Here is a 21220-nt window from a genome sequence, read left to right on the forward strand (position 1 = left end):
TTACAACTTATAGGTAAGTATAAAAATACCCTTAACTTCCTTGTTTGTTATCTACACTCATCCGGATATAGTAAAACAGTATGAATATACAGTTTATCGTTGGAATATATATGATTCTGTTTAAGGACAGTAAGTCATTATTTCATTTGTCTTAAGTTAAGAGAGAGTAATGAAAATGAACATATTTTGACTGACATGGTATCATCAACACACACACATATATATATAACCGCGTCTTGTGGCGAAGTTTTTTAGCACTGTATTTTGTGTGTATTTAAAATACTTCCTCACTTTTACATGTATGCCGTATTTACAAAAAAAAAAACAAAAACAAAACAACACAAAAACAAAAACAAAAACAAAAACAAAAAAATATGTATATTTCAAGGACAACAAAAGTCTTTTCTGGTGAATAATTCCTATTATATTTCGGGCATATAAACACTGTATAACTTTGTGTTTGAATTGAAACAATGGAAAACATATGAAAAAATTGTTTAGTGCACTTTGAAATCCATTTACGCTTATTTTACACAATAAAATAAAAAATTATCATTGGGGGGGTGAATATGAAGTCGATTTAAAAACACTGTGAAAAAAGAGAACAACGAAGGTCTCTCACCTACTTAGACTGGAAGAGCTTCACAATAGTGTATAAGTTGTAGGACGACTCCTTCTCAAAATTATTGCACTCGAAAGCCGATAAATGGTAATATTGCAGTTTTTGCCAATATCTTGAAAACCATAAACTTCAATAGATGAATCGATTTGAAAAAGTCTCTATTAGGTCGAAGTTGTAGGAAAACAACTTGTTTTTATTTAAAGGCAAAAAATGACTGTAGGATGATCTTAGCGACAAGGCCCACAAATAACAAAATCTTCATATGTTGAATTTGCAGGACGAGTCAATGTTAGAGTTATTGCCTTTGGAAGGCAAAAATAAATCAGGTGAGCAACTCAGGCTCAATGAAGCCTCTAGCTTGTGTTTGTCAGCTCAACATCTCACAAATTACTGCACTAAATATTTTGCAGTAATAAGACCTATACCGCCACCACACTATCCGAGAAGACGTGTGAGAAATACTTATTCAGTTAAAATGCTGACTTAAAATCATTATAAATCGTTGTTACTCCAGACAAAAAGACGGGAGAAATATAAATACGTAGTACTTGGTAGAGATTCCTCATACTTATTAAAGTACGATTCCAAATCATTTTCCTAATATACCAAAGAAAGAAGATATGCTGGACATATTTAACGACAACATACCTGTCCCGTGAGGTGGTCGCGTTTCTCAAGAAACAGTCGGCATTATAATGCTACCAAAGTGTGATCTGCTATTTGCTAACCTACAGTCCCTGTATCGAATAAACTTCCCATTTACGCCATACACCATTGCCCCATCCCCATTCCCCATTGCCCCATGCCCAATTACCCATACCCCACCTCCATTTCCCATATCCCATTCCCTATAGCCCCATTCTCTATTGCATTGACTTATTTCCTCTTGTTCAATGCTTTTACCCCATTCCGAAAGGAAAAAAAGTAAAGTAAATGTTTTGTGAAACACATAATGCATAAGGATTGAGAGAGTTTTGTTCAATCAATGCTTTTTTTAGAATCCCGCCGACGAGTTCGAGAATTACCGAAATCACGCGATATTTCCATTGTTTAGATGTTTTATCGCCACTCCGAGCTGCATGATAAATAATCATGCAAAATATTCTAAAAAAATGGTAAAATTGTCCAAATAAGGTTTTTGTTGATTGTTGGTATACACATATTTCAAACCAAATGCTTGAAAATGAAATTGGCAAATTAAATGAGTGCAAACACTTGAAATTACCTTAATGGTCTTATATAATTGTTTAATATGTTAACACTTTCAAAATAAAAATCAAATGTGTGGCTGTGGCACATTAATTTTAATCAAATTTATCAAAAATGACACATTTCTGCAGATTGTAATAGTGCGAATAGTTTTAATTTCAATAATGGTCCAAAATTATTGTTTAAAATATTAAAGATGGCACTGTAATATCTGGTTGGTGATTGCGACACTCATATTCCAGTCAAACATCTTCATGACATATTTGTGCAAAGTGTATGTGTTCGAACACTTTTAATACACCTATTAGTCTAAAATTATTGTAAAAAATGTTAAAATTATCCACATCATTTTTATGTTGATGGCTGTGATACATGTATTTCAGACCAAATCCTTGAAAATGATATTTTGTTGGAAATTAAATGATTGTGAACACTTGGAATATAACTAATGGTCTTATATAATTGCTTACAATGTTAAAATTGCCAAAAACGTATCATATGTGTGGCTTTGACACATTAATTTCAATCAAATTTATCAACAATGGCATATTTCTGCAGATTGTAGGGGTGCCAACAATTCGTATTTCAATAATGGTCCAAAATTATTGTTAAAATAAAAAAATGGCCATATTAGTATCCGCTTTGTGGTTGCGACACTCATATTGCAGTCAAACATCTTCAAAATGACATATTTTTGCAAAGTATATGTGTGTGAACACTTTTAATATACATATTAGTCTAAAATTATTGTAAACATTGTTAAAATGTCTATATCATTTTATTGATACATATATTTCAGACCAAATTCTTGAAAATGATATATATCTTTCCAATTGAATGATTTGGAACACTTGAAATATCCTTAATGGTCTAATATAATTGTTTAAAATGTTACAATTATCACAAAGTATCACCTGTGTCGCTTTCACACTATAATTTCAATCAAAATTCTCAAAACTGTTGTGTTCCCAGTATTTGATCTTTAAATAGAAACTCAACAGGTGTTTTTTTGGAAAAGCAGAGGACGATTACCCTTCTGGAGCACCTGGTCCATGCTCATAGATTTTAGCAGAGTCCATATAATTTTGTTTCTTTGTACGTGTAAATTTGGTTATTCTGTGTTCTGGGTTTTGTATGTTCTCTTTGTCCACCCTTTATCCTTGGTATATATTCTCTTGATTTCTACTCGAATCTTGGTTTTCATTATAACTCTTATCCAATTATTTATTGAGTGTATTGATAATATGCGACGAGATCAATAACCTCTGCTAGGAAATCTTTACAAGTTATTTAATTTAAAGTATCGGTACATGTTTAATGCTTATTGATTTGTTTGTGTTACGTAGTACTAAATAAAACGTGAAAATCGATGAGGAACACATTAATCAATTTACAAAAAAACTGCGTTGTATTGTCCACTGAAATTATATTTTATAAAAAAAGAACCTTGTCATTTGTAAGAACTCAAGACAAAAACAAATTAATTATTCTAGTTGTACATTTTTTTTTAAAATGACAACACATTCCACTGCCAACTTAATTGTTAAAATGAACCTACTCTCACGGTACATATTTATCGATCGCCGAAATTTGGATGGAGACCGAATGGCTCGTTTATGTTTTGAAAAAAAAATTCGTGCTTGTCTCAGGAAACGATTTCTTTAACATCATTTGTTTTTATCACTGAAACCGTTTGTTCTTGATTCATTTAATAGAGCATAAAACATTACCGACTAAGTAACCTCCACAAGTTTTTACAAATGTAAAAATATATATTCGGAAAATGAAATAGTAGCTGTATGAATTGATTCATGTGAGGAACAAATATTTCTGTTTTTTTAGTGATCATTGGAGAGGTTCAGCACTATCCTACAGGAATAAACTGGTTCGATGCATCTACAAAATGTGGTGAAACTGGGCTAGAACATGACAGTCTTACCTTAGAAAATCTGGAACAACTGAAAGGACATGAGTTTTGGATAGGGATTGTTCGGTATATGGAAAAATCATCTTGGATACAACCACTTGGTATGTTGCGTTTAATAGTGTTCTTGTTTTTTATGTTTAATCGACGATTGGTCTTTTGTATTTTGAAAACAAAAGATATATGGAATATCATCATAAAACTCATACACTTTGAGTGACCCTTTTGTCATTATGCCGCTTTTATAGACAGTGGTGAATGGAGATTATAAGTCTAATATTAACTGCAAAAATCAACGTTATCTACTTTTTGACTTAACGTTTATTTTGATTTTTTTATTGTGATGATAATCGCAAGTATATTTAGGGAACACTTGTTACAAAACAAAAAAAAGGCTTTCCCTAGAATTTCTCCAAAATCACCAAGTCATTGTACAGAATAAGAAATATCTGTCTAAAGAGTGAAACATACAATAAAACAAATGGGCAGTTGTTTTTCATTAGTTTTCCCTTGAAAAGACTAATCAAAATTTCATTCTTTTGGGAATCGTAAATTGCACATGTATTGACACGTCTAGCTGAATAAAACCTCAAACATGGATAATGAAATGTATACCTATAATAAGTTTACTAATGTTGTACTGATTTGAGACATTCATGTACAGAAAGTTTCTAGAAAAAAATAAATTACAATACACATATAAGTCTGATTATCAAGTTCAAGACCAACTGCTCATTGTAAATTTAAGAAAACTATAATTATCCGTCTTTCAACAAAGATGTTTGACACTGAACAAAATATCGGTATGCACATAAGAAATGAAGCTTTATTCGTTTGTATTTATTCCAACATGGTTAATAGTTTCAATTAATACATCTATAATCGTACGATTTGAATCAAATCACGGGACTTCTCAGTTTTTATAAAGGGACCTCTTTATAGCTCCCTCAAAATACAGTCCATGCATACAATACCTATATAACTGTAGCTAGAATTATTTATGCACCGAGATGATCGAAGGTAAGTTACATGTACATTTGTAAAAGAAACATTCTTTAAGTAGCAATGCATTTAGAGAAAACATATGTATCTGCGGAACATGTAAAGGTTAACTGCACAGTACTCTGTGCAAAGGTTCATTCAATCGGAGAAAAACGAGGAGACTATTCCGTTTATTAAGTACATTATATCTATTCACCATCTTTGAAAGAAATTCTCACAGGTAAACCAGGTGCACTTATCATCAATGAAATAATGATTATATATATACTATACTGTAAAAATATCTTTAACACTTATTTAAATCGGTTTTTTTTCTAAGCTCACAAGGACATTTACTCCTAATTGTCAAAACAACCCACTATTGAAAAAAAAGATAATAACTTTATTCAACTATATTATCATTTGAAGTTTTGGCGCTTTGACCTTTAAGTTATCACGATAATATAAGTTTTCACCGAAAAAAAATTTTTTTACAAATTTGACCAAAAACAAAAGACGCACGACATAGCGAATTGTATCGTTGTATCCTAATATAATGCCTAATGTTGAGACAGAGTTTTCCTAAAAAGTTACAGTAGGAACACAACTGATTTGAAAACAATATTTTTAGTCGCATTCCACAATAAAGTTGTTTTGAAATGCCAAAAAAAAAAAAAAAAAAAAAAAAAAAAAAAAAGCGATATTACGTTTCCTATTATGTTTGCTTGATTTTTCTACTTTCTATTTTTTGGGATTTTCCCTTGTGAATCACGTAATCATTTCGTGAGATATGTCAACTGAATTATGAAATGCTTTTGCATTTGCCTGACCTATTAATCGCAACCAAATTTGATTACATTTGGAAGAATGTTTGCACTTATGTATTCGTCCTGAGTTTAGCTGAAAAAAAAATGAATCAGCAGATCTGCCAAGAAATTCATTTTTGAATTTTGTCATGAGGTGAAATCTGTTAATCTTTCAAAGTCGACGGAAGATTGTTTTTCCCCACTTTGCATCACTGTATTTCCAGATGTAGATATATTCCTGATTTCATTCGAATTCTTTAGATGGATGACACAAGAAAATCGGTTGGGTATAACTGGTCGGGCGAGAAAAAAATAGACATAGTAGGTGTCCAACTTTCGTTTCTTTTTTGTTTACAAATGCTCAAATGATCTATTTTTAGATGAAAGATAACGTGACGCGAATGTTTAAGGTGGTAATACAAATGTACATGATGATAAACATTTCGTTGATCTATATATAGCAATGAAATGCGTTGTCAAGAAGATGCAATTTATTTCATTTACACGCTTGTGGACATAATTCATTGATGTTTATAATATAGAATCTGTAGGTTAAATTCACATAATGATTAAACATTGAGTAAATAATTATGCTAAAAAGGGGTACCGTGAGATGTTCAAGCTTGAAAACCACACCGTCTTCTATAGATGGAAAATAAGCCGCACCGGCCAAAATCATAGGAAATGTGAAATAAGGAAACTTCATAAAAATATTAAGGCCGAAAACTCTCGTGATGTTTAAAACTTCATGTATTTTCTATTTTCTTCCAATGTTTCCAGGTAGAATTACCAAAAGTGTGAGTTTAATTGAAAATTGTAATCGCCAGCAGACGTTGACGTAGATTATGCTTATTACATTGTGGCATTTTATGACTGTTATTATACGTAGTAGAAAAATACACATGAAGTACCTTAGTTATCCTGCGTAGAAACTTAGTTCCCCTAATTACTCTTACAATCTAGGAAGGGGAAAATGGCTAACTGGTTTTCATATTAATGAAGATAACCAAGATCTTCAATTATATTAAAGAAACATTTAAAGAGCAAGTTTGCGATTTTTACAACTGGGGTTTTATCGATTCATTTATACATCAAAGGCTATCGTGCAAATTGTTTTAGTGAAGAGCATAGATAAACGACGGTCGTAAGAAAAAAGACGTCAAGGTTACTGCGATATTTATAGTTTGGTAATCAGACACATCAACTGTTCATGTAAAAGTCATTTGACCTCTCAAAAGTGAAGAAACGCATTTTTAAAATGCTTTTTTGTTAAAACTAGGTATTTTAGCAGCAAAACAGTAGTTTTCCTCGGAAACTAAAGTAAGCACTACGCATATTACAATTTTGAAAAAGAATCGCTAATTTACTTTCAGAAACGTTCTTTTTTAAAAGGTTATACTTACAAATTAAAAATATCAAAATATGATTAATTTTCCACTATCATGATTAAAACAAATATTTTTTAGAAATTTCTCAGTCTCAATTTTAAATACAGACTAAAATTTATCTGTGATTATGCATAATTTATTATCAACCTTTTCATTATCATATATTAAAAAATATTCCTTTTATATAAACGGGCATTCCATTACACCTTTGACACAACTGTAAAAAATGGTCGGATTTGTGAACTGACTTATTAATTACCAATAGTTATTCAATGATTAAAACAACGTCTTGGATTACGAAAGTTTCAGTCTATTATAAAGTCTCTGACTGATAACTCATACAGTTTTAACGATTGATTTGTTGTTGAAACGGCGCGATTACTTTTACAAAAATGACATTAACAAAAACATGACACTTTTTTTTAAGTTAAAAAAAATGTCAATGAGATGTCAGCAATGTAGTTAATATCAAAAGATGTCAATTTTATTTCGAAAAGATGTACTTAAAGAATACTGAACAATTTATTCAAAGTAATTTATTTGTTGACATTGTGGCAATCATATTGCGAAAACCATTTTGAACTGATTTAAGTTTTCGTCTTACAATGGGCTTTTCTATCGTTAATCAACATATTTTGGTTTTACATCATTTTGAAAGTACAGTCGTCTTGCAAAATTGTTTTGTACTTAAGTGAAAGTCGCAATACGCTGTATTTTTTTTAAATTATGAGCTTACCTGTACGACAGGGGTTTAGTATAACAGCAATATTTCTCAATAGCACGTTTACAACCGATACATGTAACAATGAATTGTTTTTATAGGTTGTTTTAATTTCGTCAGTGATAAAAGACCCACCACAAAAACTGAATCAATCGGTTTATGCCAGCGCTACTGTCGCCAGTGGTCGCATTTTAGTTATCAGGTAAGTTAAACTTTACTAGCATCATTTTAATATATTTTTGTTTTAGATTTTTTAAAAGATATAGTTAAACATTTGTTTCATGTAAAGCAAGAAAAGATAACCTTTCTTAAAAAAATGTGACAAGGTTCAATTGAAAATCATACTTACTATTCAACAAAATACAGCTCGTAACCACAGATTGAAATAGTTATGAAATAAGATCAGACATCAACTTAAGCAGAAATCCATCATTTATGAACGCTCCAATACCGGTTAGTTTTTTTCATTAGAATTGTATTTTGTGCTACCTTAAAAATGGTTGTTCTGAAGTAATAAATGTACTTGCATTACAAGACCCGAAATGGATACGATGAAATCCGGTATGTCATTTTTCCGTTTGATCATCGACTTCGCCGTGAATGGATAAATAATTTACATGTTTGATGTCAATATTTCGGCTTCTGCATCTGGTAAGCAAATTAAAAAAAATTCAAAGTGGAAAACAAACCAAGATTTGAATGCAACTGTTAATCACAAAAGAGCACGAAGAGACGGTGGGAAGGGTTCTGTGTAAATTGACGCATTCCGATTTTGCAAATCATTTTCATGTAGCAAGAATACCAATAAGACTAGTAACTCGTCTGACATAAAATACCTCACCAAATAATGGCAAGGGAGAAGGAGGACGTCGTTACGCGATAAGTCTTTCTCTCATGCGCAACTGCACAGAAAATCTTAAATGAGGAAGACCTGATTGTCAGAATTACATAATTTTGTGTCAGCTTTTTTCCCCTTATGTTATCCGCAAAACTGAAATTCTGGATATATATTTTGATCCATATTTGGTCCAGGAAGTATTGGAAACGTTAGTGTGGCACATAGAACATTGGATCACTGTTATCTGACAGAAATCCAATGTAGCTCACGAAGTCAAAGTTTTTGCCTTTCTGTTTTATTTTGTATACTTAATTCCCACTTAAAGGATAACATCTAAGTTATGCAGATAAAAGTTGAATAATGATACGTAACCTTTCTTGTTTAGTTTCCAATCCATTGTATGGACATACACATGTATTCGATGGGATGATATATACAATGTGAATCGGTGCTAAGTTCGACTTATAATATTAGGCAGACACATTAGAATCCAAATACATGACATGAACTTGAAAAAAGAAAGAAAAGAAGAAGATTTACATACCTATTGTAATGAACAGAAGAAAATGCAATTATATATAAAAACTAAAAAAGGAAAAAGATATAAAACGAATGAAGCATCGCCAATATGAACTCCAACAAAAAATTCGAAATGACATTGTTGCCAAAAGTAAACAGGTTTAATTGAGATTGACATAATGGTATCATAATGGCTTAAATGCTTTGTTATAACACAGTAGGCGATTCGTTTAGACCCCTAGTCCATGTACCTAGGTGACTCCCTTTGGAATTTTCTGAATCACAATATGTTACCTCTGGGTAACATATGAAATGATAATTGCTGTGTCCATTAAGATTACGGCAAAGTGACATTTTCTTTCAAAATATATCACTGCCATCGATGTTTGAACATTAAAGAGGTTTCACTTTAACCAACATTATAGAACTTACTAATTTCAAAAAGTACTGATTCTTTATCCTAAACTATCATCCGGGGTTTCTGTTTTACAGCGATTTAAGTCTAAGCATTGCACATGGAAGAACCTCTCGTTGGTGGATTTGGCTTCCCATTTCAATATTATTGGTTATGAGTACTTTTTGAATACATACATTTTCCGATTAAGATCTTTCATGGTATTCGGTGTTAAAGCTGCTGATAAAAAATATTTTCTTTAAATATCTGCACAGCGTAATGTAAATTACAGTATTTATATGGTTGGTGTTTTTACTATTGATCCTTTAATTTCACTTGAGAATTAACTTCAAAATAGGAGATTGTAATCTTGGTTTTTGTTGGTTTTAGAAGTGGTGAATATATCACTGGGACAATGAAAAAAGAACGGGAACAATATGTACACAAAGAATACCGATGTTTAAAAAAATCACTGACAATTTCCGATTTATGAACAACTTTTAATTCATAGAGTAAACAGTTTTGAATAAATCAAATTCCAAAACTGATATGTAATATAGCAACTATCGTGGTACATAATTAACCAACTTAAATCTTAAAGAGGACTACTTCAGATTTATTTAATAGTTCTATTGATTATTTCAATAGCCCAATAAAAGGAGGAATTTGGGACAGAAAAAAATAAATACCTGAGAAATTGGTTTGTTATTACCTGCCATTTGGTTTTATATTGTGTTTTTTTTTTATAGAATATTGTGCTCAGTATACTATTCGACTTACCATATTGTTATTTGAAAAATAAGTATAGTTAATTTAATATATAACCCCTTTCTGAATTAATGTATTCCGACGTTTTTATTTGTTATTGACTGATTGAAAATCAATTACCCGGGGTATTTGTAATACGCAAACTGAAACACTTGACACTCTCTTTGCTAGAACATTTTTACTTTGCAGTAACTGCTAAATCATCCTTTAATTTCTACTAATATGGAAAAGGGGGATGGTTGGGTAAGGGTACTCTATGTTGCCCATTGGCAAACGGGGAGATATGAAAAGGTTCATTTTAACTCGTATGTTCGTTTTGGCTATCACAAGGCATTTGTAACAGTGTCGTGGGAAACTATGCCAATTTTTTCCTGGTGTAGTATAATCACTGGTGCCAAAAAATATTTGTCTCCGGTTGAAATTACCAAAGAAACAAGAAGCATAAAAATGGTTTAGGGTCAAGTTCACTAGATCTACTGAAAATAATTTATTACAGTTTCGACCGTTTTGGTCATGATATCGTGTGTTATTGACTCAAACCGGATGTGTGGACGATTAGCCTGCAGAGGATCCCTGTCCATGCATTTTCCCGCTACTTATCCCCCTTCGAAAGAATATTCCCGCCAATTTGGAAAGGAATATTTACAGTTCATATTTGTAATTTTACCACACAAGTCTTTATGTCAAAATTTAAATATTTTAAACATACATTTTTTTCATCTTTTGTATACTTGTAGTTAATTGAAAGTATCTACGTCAGTATAGTTTTATGAGATGACAGAAACGAATGCTCCGTGTAATATGTATTATCTACATAGAGTTAAATGATATATTAATAGCCTACATTTCGAACAGTTATTACTTTACTGCGATTGTTTTAGAAATCGACAAAGAAATGCCAGTGCTTAAGATATGAAGACTCAAGCTATAGCAGAACTAATCTGTCAAACTGTTTGCATATTTACTCAGAGACGAACGGGTCATTTATTTACAAACGTAAGATAAAGTCTATCTTTTACTAGTTGAGGATAAACAAAGCAAGTACTCAATCATACGTTAAATATTTTCAGGTATTTCCTTCCAGTATGTAGGGTTACATTTCAGTTATCTTTATTTTTGGCTACTGTTAAATGTGTATATCTTAATTTTTTATTCATGTCTGCCCATGAAAGAAAGTTTTTGAAATAGAAAGTCGGAGAGTAGCTATACATATTATTTTGACTGGCCGAGTGGTCTAGGGCGCTGGACTTAGTGCAGGCGGTGTTGCCATAGATGTCAAAACGGTATGAGCTCGAGTTCCGCGGAGGGAACGACATTTCTAACATCGTTGGAGATTTTTCAGACCCTTCTTTAAGTTTACGTTATCTTCCCTGTATCAATTTGATCCGGTGGAGCAGTGTAGCGAATGAAGTCGTCACATTCTGAGACGTTGACGACTCTATTCGCTACACTGCTCCATCGGGTCAAATTGATACAGGGAAGATAACGTAAACTTATAGAAGGGTATGAAAAAATTCCCAACGATGTTTGAACTGTCAAATTTATGAAGCAAATTTTTGTCGTTCCCTCCGCGGGACTAAGTTACAGCCATAGATTAATCCTACGAGGAGGAATCACCCGGCCAGAGAAAGCTATATTTTAATATAGCCTAGCTGGCCGAGTGGTCTAGGGCGCTGGATTTAGTGCAGGCGGGGTTGTCATAGATGTCACAGCGGTACCAATAACCAATCACCAAAACGACCAATAATTGCTATCGCAAATTTGACAGTTCTAACATCGTTGGGAATTTTTCAGACCCTTATATATATATGCTCGAAGAAGGCTTAAATTTGATTAGACAAATGTTATTGCTCATTGATAAGTAAGTAATATGGGACTTCGTATAGGAAAGCACAACAACAGTGTACCTAAACAAATAAGAAAAAACAACATGTGACAGAAGATCACTGATGAGATAAATGCAATGAGGATGTGCTTCATTGTTTGTAAGTCCAAAGTTTATATTTAATAACTAACAGAAAACTATCAGGGGCAAACAACCCTAGCTCATTCATGATTTATTACAGTTAGTACATGGTTCCATTTGGTGTTTGGTAAAAATAAACCCTTGTCTACCAAAACTTCATCTTTACCTTAATATGCTTAAGTCATCATCACCAAAATCACTGGAAATGCCTTTTTTAACCTTTTTCTCGAATATGTCTTTCATATATTTGACAAGGAAGATGAACTTTCATGAACGACGCAATTTTAACCAAGGGCTGGTTTTTATCGACTTTTGTTCACTGATACAAGTACACAATTTTTTGTTAAAATATTGGACAATTCATTGCTATGTTAGCGTAACGATATTATAAACAAGTGGATCCTGGTTTTCACATAGGTCATGATTATATTATTATAATGTATACATTTTATGCCGCATGACTGTGTATATATTTTTATGCTTTAAACTTTGTTTTCTTTATCTTCGTAGGATTTGATTTGAATACATCAGAGGACGACGATTGTATGGTTTCGTCTTGCGATAAAAATGTGTCTACCCTAAGTACTCATACTTGCAACTCGACAGGATATTCAGTACAGACTTTGTGTGGTAAACACAATGCTTATCATTCCAATTGTCTTATACGTGTAACCCTTTCAATTTGAAAACACGACGAAATGTTATTTTTTTAAAATTCAAAACCCTGTTCAGATCAGTGTTCTTATCTTTTTTGTGTTTGGTTTTAGTTGTTTCCCAAAACATTCGTATGTTTTGAAATGATTCCATGTAAAAACGCCATAATTGAAAATAGTTATTTGACACCATAATGCACGCTAAAATTAACACATACATCTAACATTTTGTAAAATTGTCCATTTGATCACATATCCATTTCAAGTACCTGCACATGGGGTAAATCCGCGATTTCAAACCTCGTCGCATCTACCGCACTCAGTGTTAAACTCCATCTTGTATGCTAATAAGTACAGTGCACTGGAAATAGTTTCGCAGATTTGAATGAGTTGTTCCCATTTTGTGAATTATGTGTTTTTCCTATACCATGTATTGCCGAGACTACAATTTAGCAGGGAGACACTTCATAAATCAAGAAGTGGTTACAGGGTTTGCAGAGGAGATTGTGCCCATATCATATCATGTTTCAACTTGTCGACGGTAGTCTTTCATAGATATTTTTGTGACAAAAACCTAGAAACTACTCGGCCTAAAAGAAGCTTGGTAGGAACGGTATATAATTGATAGTCCACAAGAGCTTTTTTCCCACGGCATTATACAGATCAAAATCCCTCTGAAAATACAAGGGTAATATCCATAAATATTATTTGGTGTTTGACCCTGTACCCGCTTTAACGACCATTATGTGTGCTTTGATGGTGTTCGGATGACTATGCCATTTGAAAGGTGCCATGGGGATATTTTTTTGTAAGCAGTTGGGACATTGTTTGGTCTATTCAAATTATGACTTAGTAAATTATAACAACATTTCCTAAAATGACGTATATGCAATATGGATTTGCCTTTCATATGAGATAAATATGTTAATAAATTCTTGTATATGTTAGGTAATATGTCAAAATGTTTTTACCTGATATATACAAAATGTACAAAAAGAATATTTACACTTACACTAATATCAAAGATTTCTGAAGGTTTTCAAAATCAAAGCCTGGAAGGCAAACATACATACAGAAGAATGTTGATATTTTCATACATTAAAAGCTTAAAATGCAAAATGCATATCATTATTTTCTCCATAAACCGTGTAAATATTTTGATTTTGATTCATATACATTTATTTGGTAAAAAATGGAAAGACATTGTAAACCTGTCATCCAAAAATTTGTAACTGCATTTGTCCTTTTGATATATTACAGAAGCTCCCTTCCTGTTTATTTTAATGTAAATGAATGATTTTTTGTGAAAGGCGTATCAATTCATTTAGATGATTTCAACATGATATCGAAGGAAATGTGAAAATACACACAAACACACAAATATATGTGTATATATATATATCGAAATGTTAATTTGTCATGACTGTGCAGTTTTTGGAAAAGCCTCCATTGAAGGAATACACAACCAAAACCACATTTTTGGTGCAACGGAATACACGTAAATTGATTAGAATATATAGTATAAGAAACAATATAAGAAACAGAACAAAACAAAATAAAACAAAAACAAACAAACAAAAACAAAAAAGAAAAAAGAAACAAACAAACAAAAAACAAAAACAAAAAAGAAACAAACAAACAAAACAAAAACGCAAACAAAAAAATCATAAACAAAATGAAATAACAAAAAAAAGAAAACGTAGATTAGCCTTTTAGTTCATAATTAATTAACATATAGAGAAAAAAAAATGACACCTTTTAAGTCTATATGTGTGTTCCAGATCTTGACTCTGGTAAAATCACACCAGTTATGTAAACATACAAGTTTCCTTAAAATATCTACAGGGGCTATATCAACGAGTATATCAATAAGTGTTTTAAGATGACCTTAGGAAACGCCTATAAAAAAATCAAAATTAACTTGAGATGTCATAGTTTGAAATAATAACAACAAATATGGGCAATGAAAACGCTGGGGTATTGTTTATCCTAGAACGAAGGAAATAAAGTATTTAGAGACAGAGATAACCAATTATAGTATTATTTTCGCACCAGCATTTATTTTAAGGCAAACATTCTCCTTCCAACTTAATTTCTGCATCATTTCATTAGTAATGACATTTTCTACTCTGTTAAAAAGTTGTTGCCTTATTCTTCTTAATTTCAGTTAATGTAATTTCAATTACACTTTACGAAAAAAATGGTTACTTTTCTTAATGCACATGACTTGTGCAATACGTGTTTATTAACGAGTAGACCTCTGCTCCAATTTTTAGTGTATCAAACCTATAGCCTCTAATTGACCATGGATAGGTTTAAGTTTTAAAATATTCTTGTATATATAATATCAACGACAAAAAACATTAAAATTAATAGACTAGTGTGACATTTTTTGCAGAACTTATCTGTGCTTTGTTTATATTATAAATCTGATATACACCTTTTTTCAATATATTCACCATTTAGCTCTTAATAATTATCGAAGATTAAATCAAAATAAACACATTATCGTCTGACGACCATTTCAGGATCATCCAAAGATAGCTTCGGTTTACACCATCATAGGGCGTGTCGCAGACATGTCCTAAGACCATCCAAGTTTTATTCTTAAGACATACCTGATGATACCTTTATTGACATTGCCCAAGATTACTAAATATACTATATATTTCATAGATTACGCCATACAAATTGATTGATTTTGTAGATGATTTAGAACCGGCTCCTGGTGAAAATTGGAGCTATGACTATGCAACGGCTCTTGCCAGATGCCATTCCAAAGATAAACAGTTATTGTCTCCTGAGCAATGTTCGGCAACCACTGGCGTGAAATCATGGACAAGTGTTTTCCGTAAAAATGTTTTAATTGAATATACATCCAAAGGTAAACATATATGTAATATACAATGTGTAGGAATAGGCTAAAGTGAATAACACCCCACTGAGTGTCCTTCATGTATTTTGACCTTAGATGGCCTTTTACATTTTTATTTCGACTTCGATATTATTATATTTTGTAAAATGGACATTAGCATAACATAGGAAGTAATCTCTTGTGTGCAATTGAATTCACTCTTTGTCTGCATTCCAATGAAAGTATTTTGAAAATGTGTTCGAAGTAGCGATACAATTTGCATTTATTATAAAATCATCACGATGGATATCACAAATATCACAAATAATTCAATATCACACGTTTGACATAAAAAAAACTCGCTTCTGATCGTCTCGAGTATTAAAATAATGTTTGCAGATAATCCTAAAACTGAAACACCATTTGATTGCCTGTCTGGAAATAGTGGAAACATCTCAGACATTCAGAAAATAAATGTCTCACCGAAATCCTGCCATGAAAAACTACAATATTTTGCTTGTAGATCAAGTAAGTCTTGTTGCAATTTTTTTCTTCTTGGTGATATTAATTTATCTATTTCCATTTTCATTTTTGTAAGAATGTAAATCAAGTTTATTTACCTCTGCGTTATTTCTAGAAAAAAACAGTTTTATTACAGTTTATAAGTATTAAAAACTTGAAATTTCAATAAATTTGTTTACGCCTAAGAAATGTCCGTCATTCTTTACCGTAACGTTTTTGATTGTATTAATATTTATTTTGTGTTTTGTTGGTTGTTATTTGTTCGTTTTGGCATTATTAAGACATATAAATCACAACGATTTCTTACTATTTTTTTATAATTTTCTTTCTACATTTAAAAAAAATAGTTCAGTTTAATTTCATTACTTAAATTGCAAAAAAATTATACTATGGGTCACCGACCACTTTTGGACAAAATTATGTGATAAAAACATATGTTTCATTGTTTTCGCCAAATGAATGAATAAAATATAAAGAACGCATCGACCATTGATTTTCTGCGGTTGATATCATTTTCGGTCCGCTGAATTTGTAACTCCGCCTTCTTAAAATTCCGTACGGGGATTTCCATTGTAAACTTGTATCTGTCATGGCCGTCTTCATCGCCTAGCAACATCTAATTTGCATAATTTTTTTTCCATTTTCTTCGAGAAAAACCGTAGTCCAACCAATCGACCTACCATGCCCTTATGGGTGCTTAACTATCATTTTGTAGCAACTGAGAGTGAGGGAAACTGTTCACGGAGTTCGAAATTACTAACTTGACTGGGAATTACGAAATAAAAAAGTAAGCATTGGTTTACATTAATCCGATTATGTAGACATGTATGCTGATGGGGATAGGGTGGCAAGCTGGCAGATTTTGGAAATAAACATAATGACCAATACTTTCTGGAAAATAATTAAATATTCTGACCTTAGTCAAAATACTCTATACAGTTAAATGAAATAAAAACTTAAGTAATCGACCAAGTAAGGGTGAAAATATATTTCCTTACCCATAAAATCTGCCCCCCTTTCTGAGTAAAATGATCGCTCTTTAATCTACAAAAAACGGTTTTGGAATATGTAATGAGTGAGATGTGATGGGGTGAATTCTATGAACAAGCTTTTCTGTCTTTTGTTTATCCAAACAAATTCCTCATTACTTTGCGTAAATTACTAAGTAACTTATTGAAAAAAAACATTCACAATGTGTAATCACCTTATTAGGAAGACAGGAAATGCTTGTACGTCAATTCTTGAAGCTGACATATTTTACTTCGGGTGTCGAATAATATACATTTGTACAACTAAAAAAAACGTAGTTTCCAAAAAATATATTCGCTGTCAATATCAGCTGATCAGCGTCTGTTTGCAGGAGTAACTCCCCTTTGCGCGGAAAACACCATCTAGAATACCATTGTAACGTACGTTAGGTTTGCCGCCTGTGACCTCCGAGAAAAAGTGGCCGTCATCTTGTAATGTAAACACGGCATAGCAACATAAAAAACGTTGTATCTTTTGTAATCACCGATCTACGTTCGTATTAGTGTGGTCGGCAATCTTGGCAATACGTCCTGAGTTCGGGATTATGGTATTTATTTGCATCAGGTCAGCAATGTTTGAGACATTTCAAAATATGATGTCCCCAGTTGTAGGTGACCCAGAGTATAGTAACAGATAACTATTGGAAATGTATTTTTCTTTCACAGTTGCCTATTTGCACAGATTCCGATTAATTTTCCTTAGTGATAAAAATGATAAGCGTTAATGTACAATAATGTGGGCAATTGTTTCCCTTTGAAATTAAAACGGATATAAATCCACCACAGTTGCAATTGATGCGTTTTATTTTTGCAAAGAAAACGTTTTCGTGAATGCTCAAGATATGACCTTCAAACATCCCTTATCATACCCACATTTTGACAGAAAGGTTTGTACATTAGACCTTATGTGTTTGTAGACTTAAGCATTAAATCTTCAACTTCACCAGTCGTACGTCCAGAACACGACTCTACTTCTTCGAAAACAAGTATGTATTACTTGAAAGACTATCTTGATTTGCTTTTTCTTCATTTAATTTCAGGTTCTTTTTCATTTTTACCAACACATGTACAAGAAAACATGTTTGCTCATATAAATTTCTATAAATATACATTTGAATGGAAACGAAAATCCAATAAACATTTAATAGAATGAAGACACTCTTTGAACATAATAAAAAAAAAAAACGTTGGGCGTGAAACAAGCATTATCTGACATTTTGAAATTTATTTCAAGAACTAATGGTTTATTTTAGTAAAATATGAATGAAAATTTGATATTCTATTGAAGTTTGCTGGTCGATAACTTCCCCTTTAGACACATTTGTTTGTCATTATAGAGGGCGTTTAAGTGAAACTAAATTAATTTATGAAAAACTTGTTTGCGACTCAATCATTTATAATTCATAATCAAATTAAGCCTCTTAAAGTGTTTAAAAATTGGAACAATAAAAATAAAAAAAAAAATAGACACGCTTCATTTGAAGATTTATGATAAACCATGAAATGAAATCTATAATGGTTAAATTGGTTAAAACATAAAATAATATCAATGCATCGAAAATCATTTTTATCGAGGATACTTCCATTCCGTCTGTTTTAAATTTTAAATAGTTTATACATTAATTTTAAACTATGATAATGACTAGTGCACTTGATTCGTAATTTGTCTCACGTGCATATGACTTAACGTTTGAGTTTCCGAAAAAAAAAATCACAGTATTTATGATAAAAGAGACAACTTTGATTTTAATATCATACATTCCTTACCTGTGCAGCAATATACCTCCAACCCCTGCATATGGGTTTTATATTTCTTAATTAATTCGCTTCGCTGAAGCAAGTACTAATAACTGATTTCATTGAACGCCTTAAATATCTGCATAACAGACTCCTTATTCAGGGGTATGAGGAAATGATTCTGAAAATGTCTCTAAGCAAATTATTTGTATAATCTGTATTTGGTTGAAAAATACTCAGTTTTCACTAAAAATAATAAGTAATGAAAATTATTCTTTATGCTCACATGACCGCTGGTTCCCCGATTATGATAATAGCATGCATATGATGTTTAATCACCACTGGCATATTCACGCTGCAATGGAAGAGGGAGGTTTATCGCCCTGTAAAACCTAGATTTAACCCACCAATATTTCCATTATTACACTGGTTCTCAATTCAAAAATAATAACTTTTGTTTAAAAATGATTTTGTTTTAGGCTTGAATATTGGATTATTAACTACACATTTCATAGCTCAACATAATAACACCGCCATTAAAGCAACCTCATCAAATGAAGGTAATACAGATACCAGTATTCGATATGAAACTCAAAACAGATAAACATTAACTTCTACAAATTGGTATTATTTATTGTCATTCATTAACATTTTATATCATATTAAAGTATGTAATATAACAAACGTAAGTCTTCCACGTATTGAAATCTGAAATCATATTTTTTTTAATTGGTTGACTTGAAGATTCTACATCAAGATTGTATATGTTATAACACGAAAAATGGATTCACATTCTACTTCTTTATTTACACCACTAACCATCACTATACAATTCAAGAACCGTCCATTTTTGCAACAGAATTAATGACCCTACTTTAAGAATGTGAAGGCTAACTGGGCGTCTTTGTACTACTTGTAGGTGACACAAGAACGGTTAATAGTCTCTTTGATCAGCTTTTGGTTATTACTTTCGTTTCTTTGCTGTCAAATATTTATTTACTTTGCATCTGTGATATGGACAGGCTTCGAGCAGATGAAAAGTGCAATTAAATATGCTTTGAAATATATTGATATACAGTCTTAAATCTTTAAAAAAAACTTCTTACACAAAAAAATATGTCCGTCTTTTTCCTATATTCTTATTTAAAAAATAGCTATTGGTTATAATATTCAAGTCTATAGTATTTGTCAACAAAATAGCCAAAGGTTACCAGCAGCTTTGATAATTGAACTTCTGTACTGTATTAGTACCAATGGAGCTTAATTTTTGTGGTCATTAAAATAGAAATCTAGCTTAGTTCAAGCAGTTAAATAGCTGAAAGTAGGAGATGTTTACCTACAGAATAGGAGATTTTTAACCTACACGAACAAGACTTGGTGGTTGTCAATTTGTAATGAAAAACTTGAAATCATTGTAACTTTGGGATGAAAGTGAAAGAACATTGAACTTATGATGAATGATTAATGCTGTATCATTTTTGTACGATGTTAATTATTAGTGGACAAGTTCATACTAAAATTATACGAAGATTAAACTAAATCCTCTGTCACTTTACTGAAATGAGAAAAAAAAGATTATGGAAATGTGGATTAGTTATGTGAAATAAAAACACTATTAACTCTTACAGAAAAAAATATATAATTTGTAACATGATTGTCACAATATCCATTGTATGTCACGGTTTATTGTCCTCTATAACTATGATTATATATAACATGAACTTCTATGGAACTGTAAGTATTGAGAAAACAAAATATTGTTATTGACACTGATAGTTGATGTTATTCCATCACACTCCAGTGTTCACCTACTGAAACACCTATGTGAAGGTTTTTTTTCCTACAACAGTTTAACTGCCTGAGTGAATGAAGACAGAGTTTAAACGCCATTGTTACTCAATCAATAGGTGATTTAATTTAGAGAAACTTGTATTTACTTTGGGGTTATCTGAATCAAAAAGATTGAATGTCACTGTAAAATTTTCGCAGGATTGATTGGTGGCGTAGTCGGTGGCATTATGACAGTAGCGCTTATCACATTACTTCTTCTGTGGATACATAGGTAGGTTCCACCCAAGAGAGACATAACAGGACATAACTGGAATTTAAACAAATATAAATATACATTCTTAAATACTCTAAAGAATACAGTAATATCTTTATCGTAAGAAGCAGATAACATTAAAAACTGATACAGCAACTCACAACAGAAAGTTATCTTAAGTCTAATTATATAAAAAAAATATTTAAGACAGTATGTTTTAAGTTAAAAAGACAAAACAAAAATATT

The 21220-nt window shown here is 31.7% G+C and overlaps 1 protein-coding gene and 1 long non-coding RNA gene across 6 annotated transcripts in view; one reads left to right on the forward strand and one right to left on the reverse strand.

Moving 5' to 3' along the window:
* Positions 1–21220, forward strand: part of LOC148598450 (uncharacterized) — a 21969-nt gene continuing 749 nt past the window's right edge. Inside the window, exons 1-11 of one of the 5 annotated variants that reach the window (XM_088560480.1) lie at positions 41–129; positions 826–948; positions 3674–3859; positions 7753–7853; positions 11052–11166; positions 12647–12766; positions 15497–15673; positions 16043–16171; positions 18111–18179; positions 19410–19490; positions 20920–20992. In XM_088560480.1, the coding sequence (XP_088416606.1) occupies positions 885–948; positions 3674–3859; positions 7753–7853; positions 11052–11166; positions 12647–12766; positions 15497–15673; positions 16043–16171; positions 18111–18179; positions 19410–19490; positions 20920–20992 (1115 nt within the window). In that variant the 5' untranslated portion in view covers positions 41–129; positions 826–884. Of the gene's footprint in view, positions 130–825; positions 949–3673; positions 3860–7752; positions 7854–11051; positions 11167–12646; positions 12767–15496; positions 15674–16042; positions 16172–18110; positions 18180–19409; positions 19491–20919; positions 20993–21220 lie in introns of all 5 variants that reach the window. The other 4 variants (XM_088560483.1, XM_088560481.1, XM_088560484.1 and 1 more) reach the window with 4 other exon arrangements.
* The window catches only part of LOC148598451 (uncharacterized), a 9956-nt gene continuing 9625 nt past the window's right edge, over positions 20890–21220 (reverse strand). Inside the window, exon 3 of the long non-coding RNA XR_015918375.1 lies at positions 20890–21028. This is a non-coding gene — a long non-coding RNA (uncharacterized LOC148598451). The remainder of the gene's footprint in view (positions 21029–21220) is intronic.

This window comes from Perna viridis, chromosome 14 (assembly GCF_037379345.1).
Source record: "Perna viridis isolate PV_CMFRI_1.1 ecotype Kerala chromosome 14, ASM3737934v1, whole genome shotgun sequence".
In the NCBI taxonomy this organism is placed as follows: domain Eukaryota; kingdom Metazoa; phylum Mollusca; class Bivalvia; order Mytilida; family Mytilidae; genus Perna; species Perna viridis.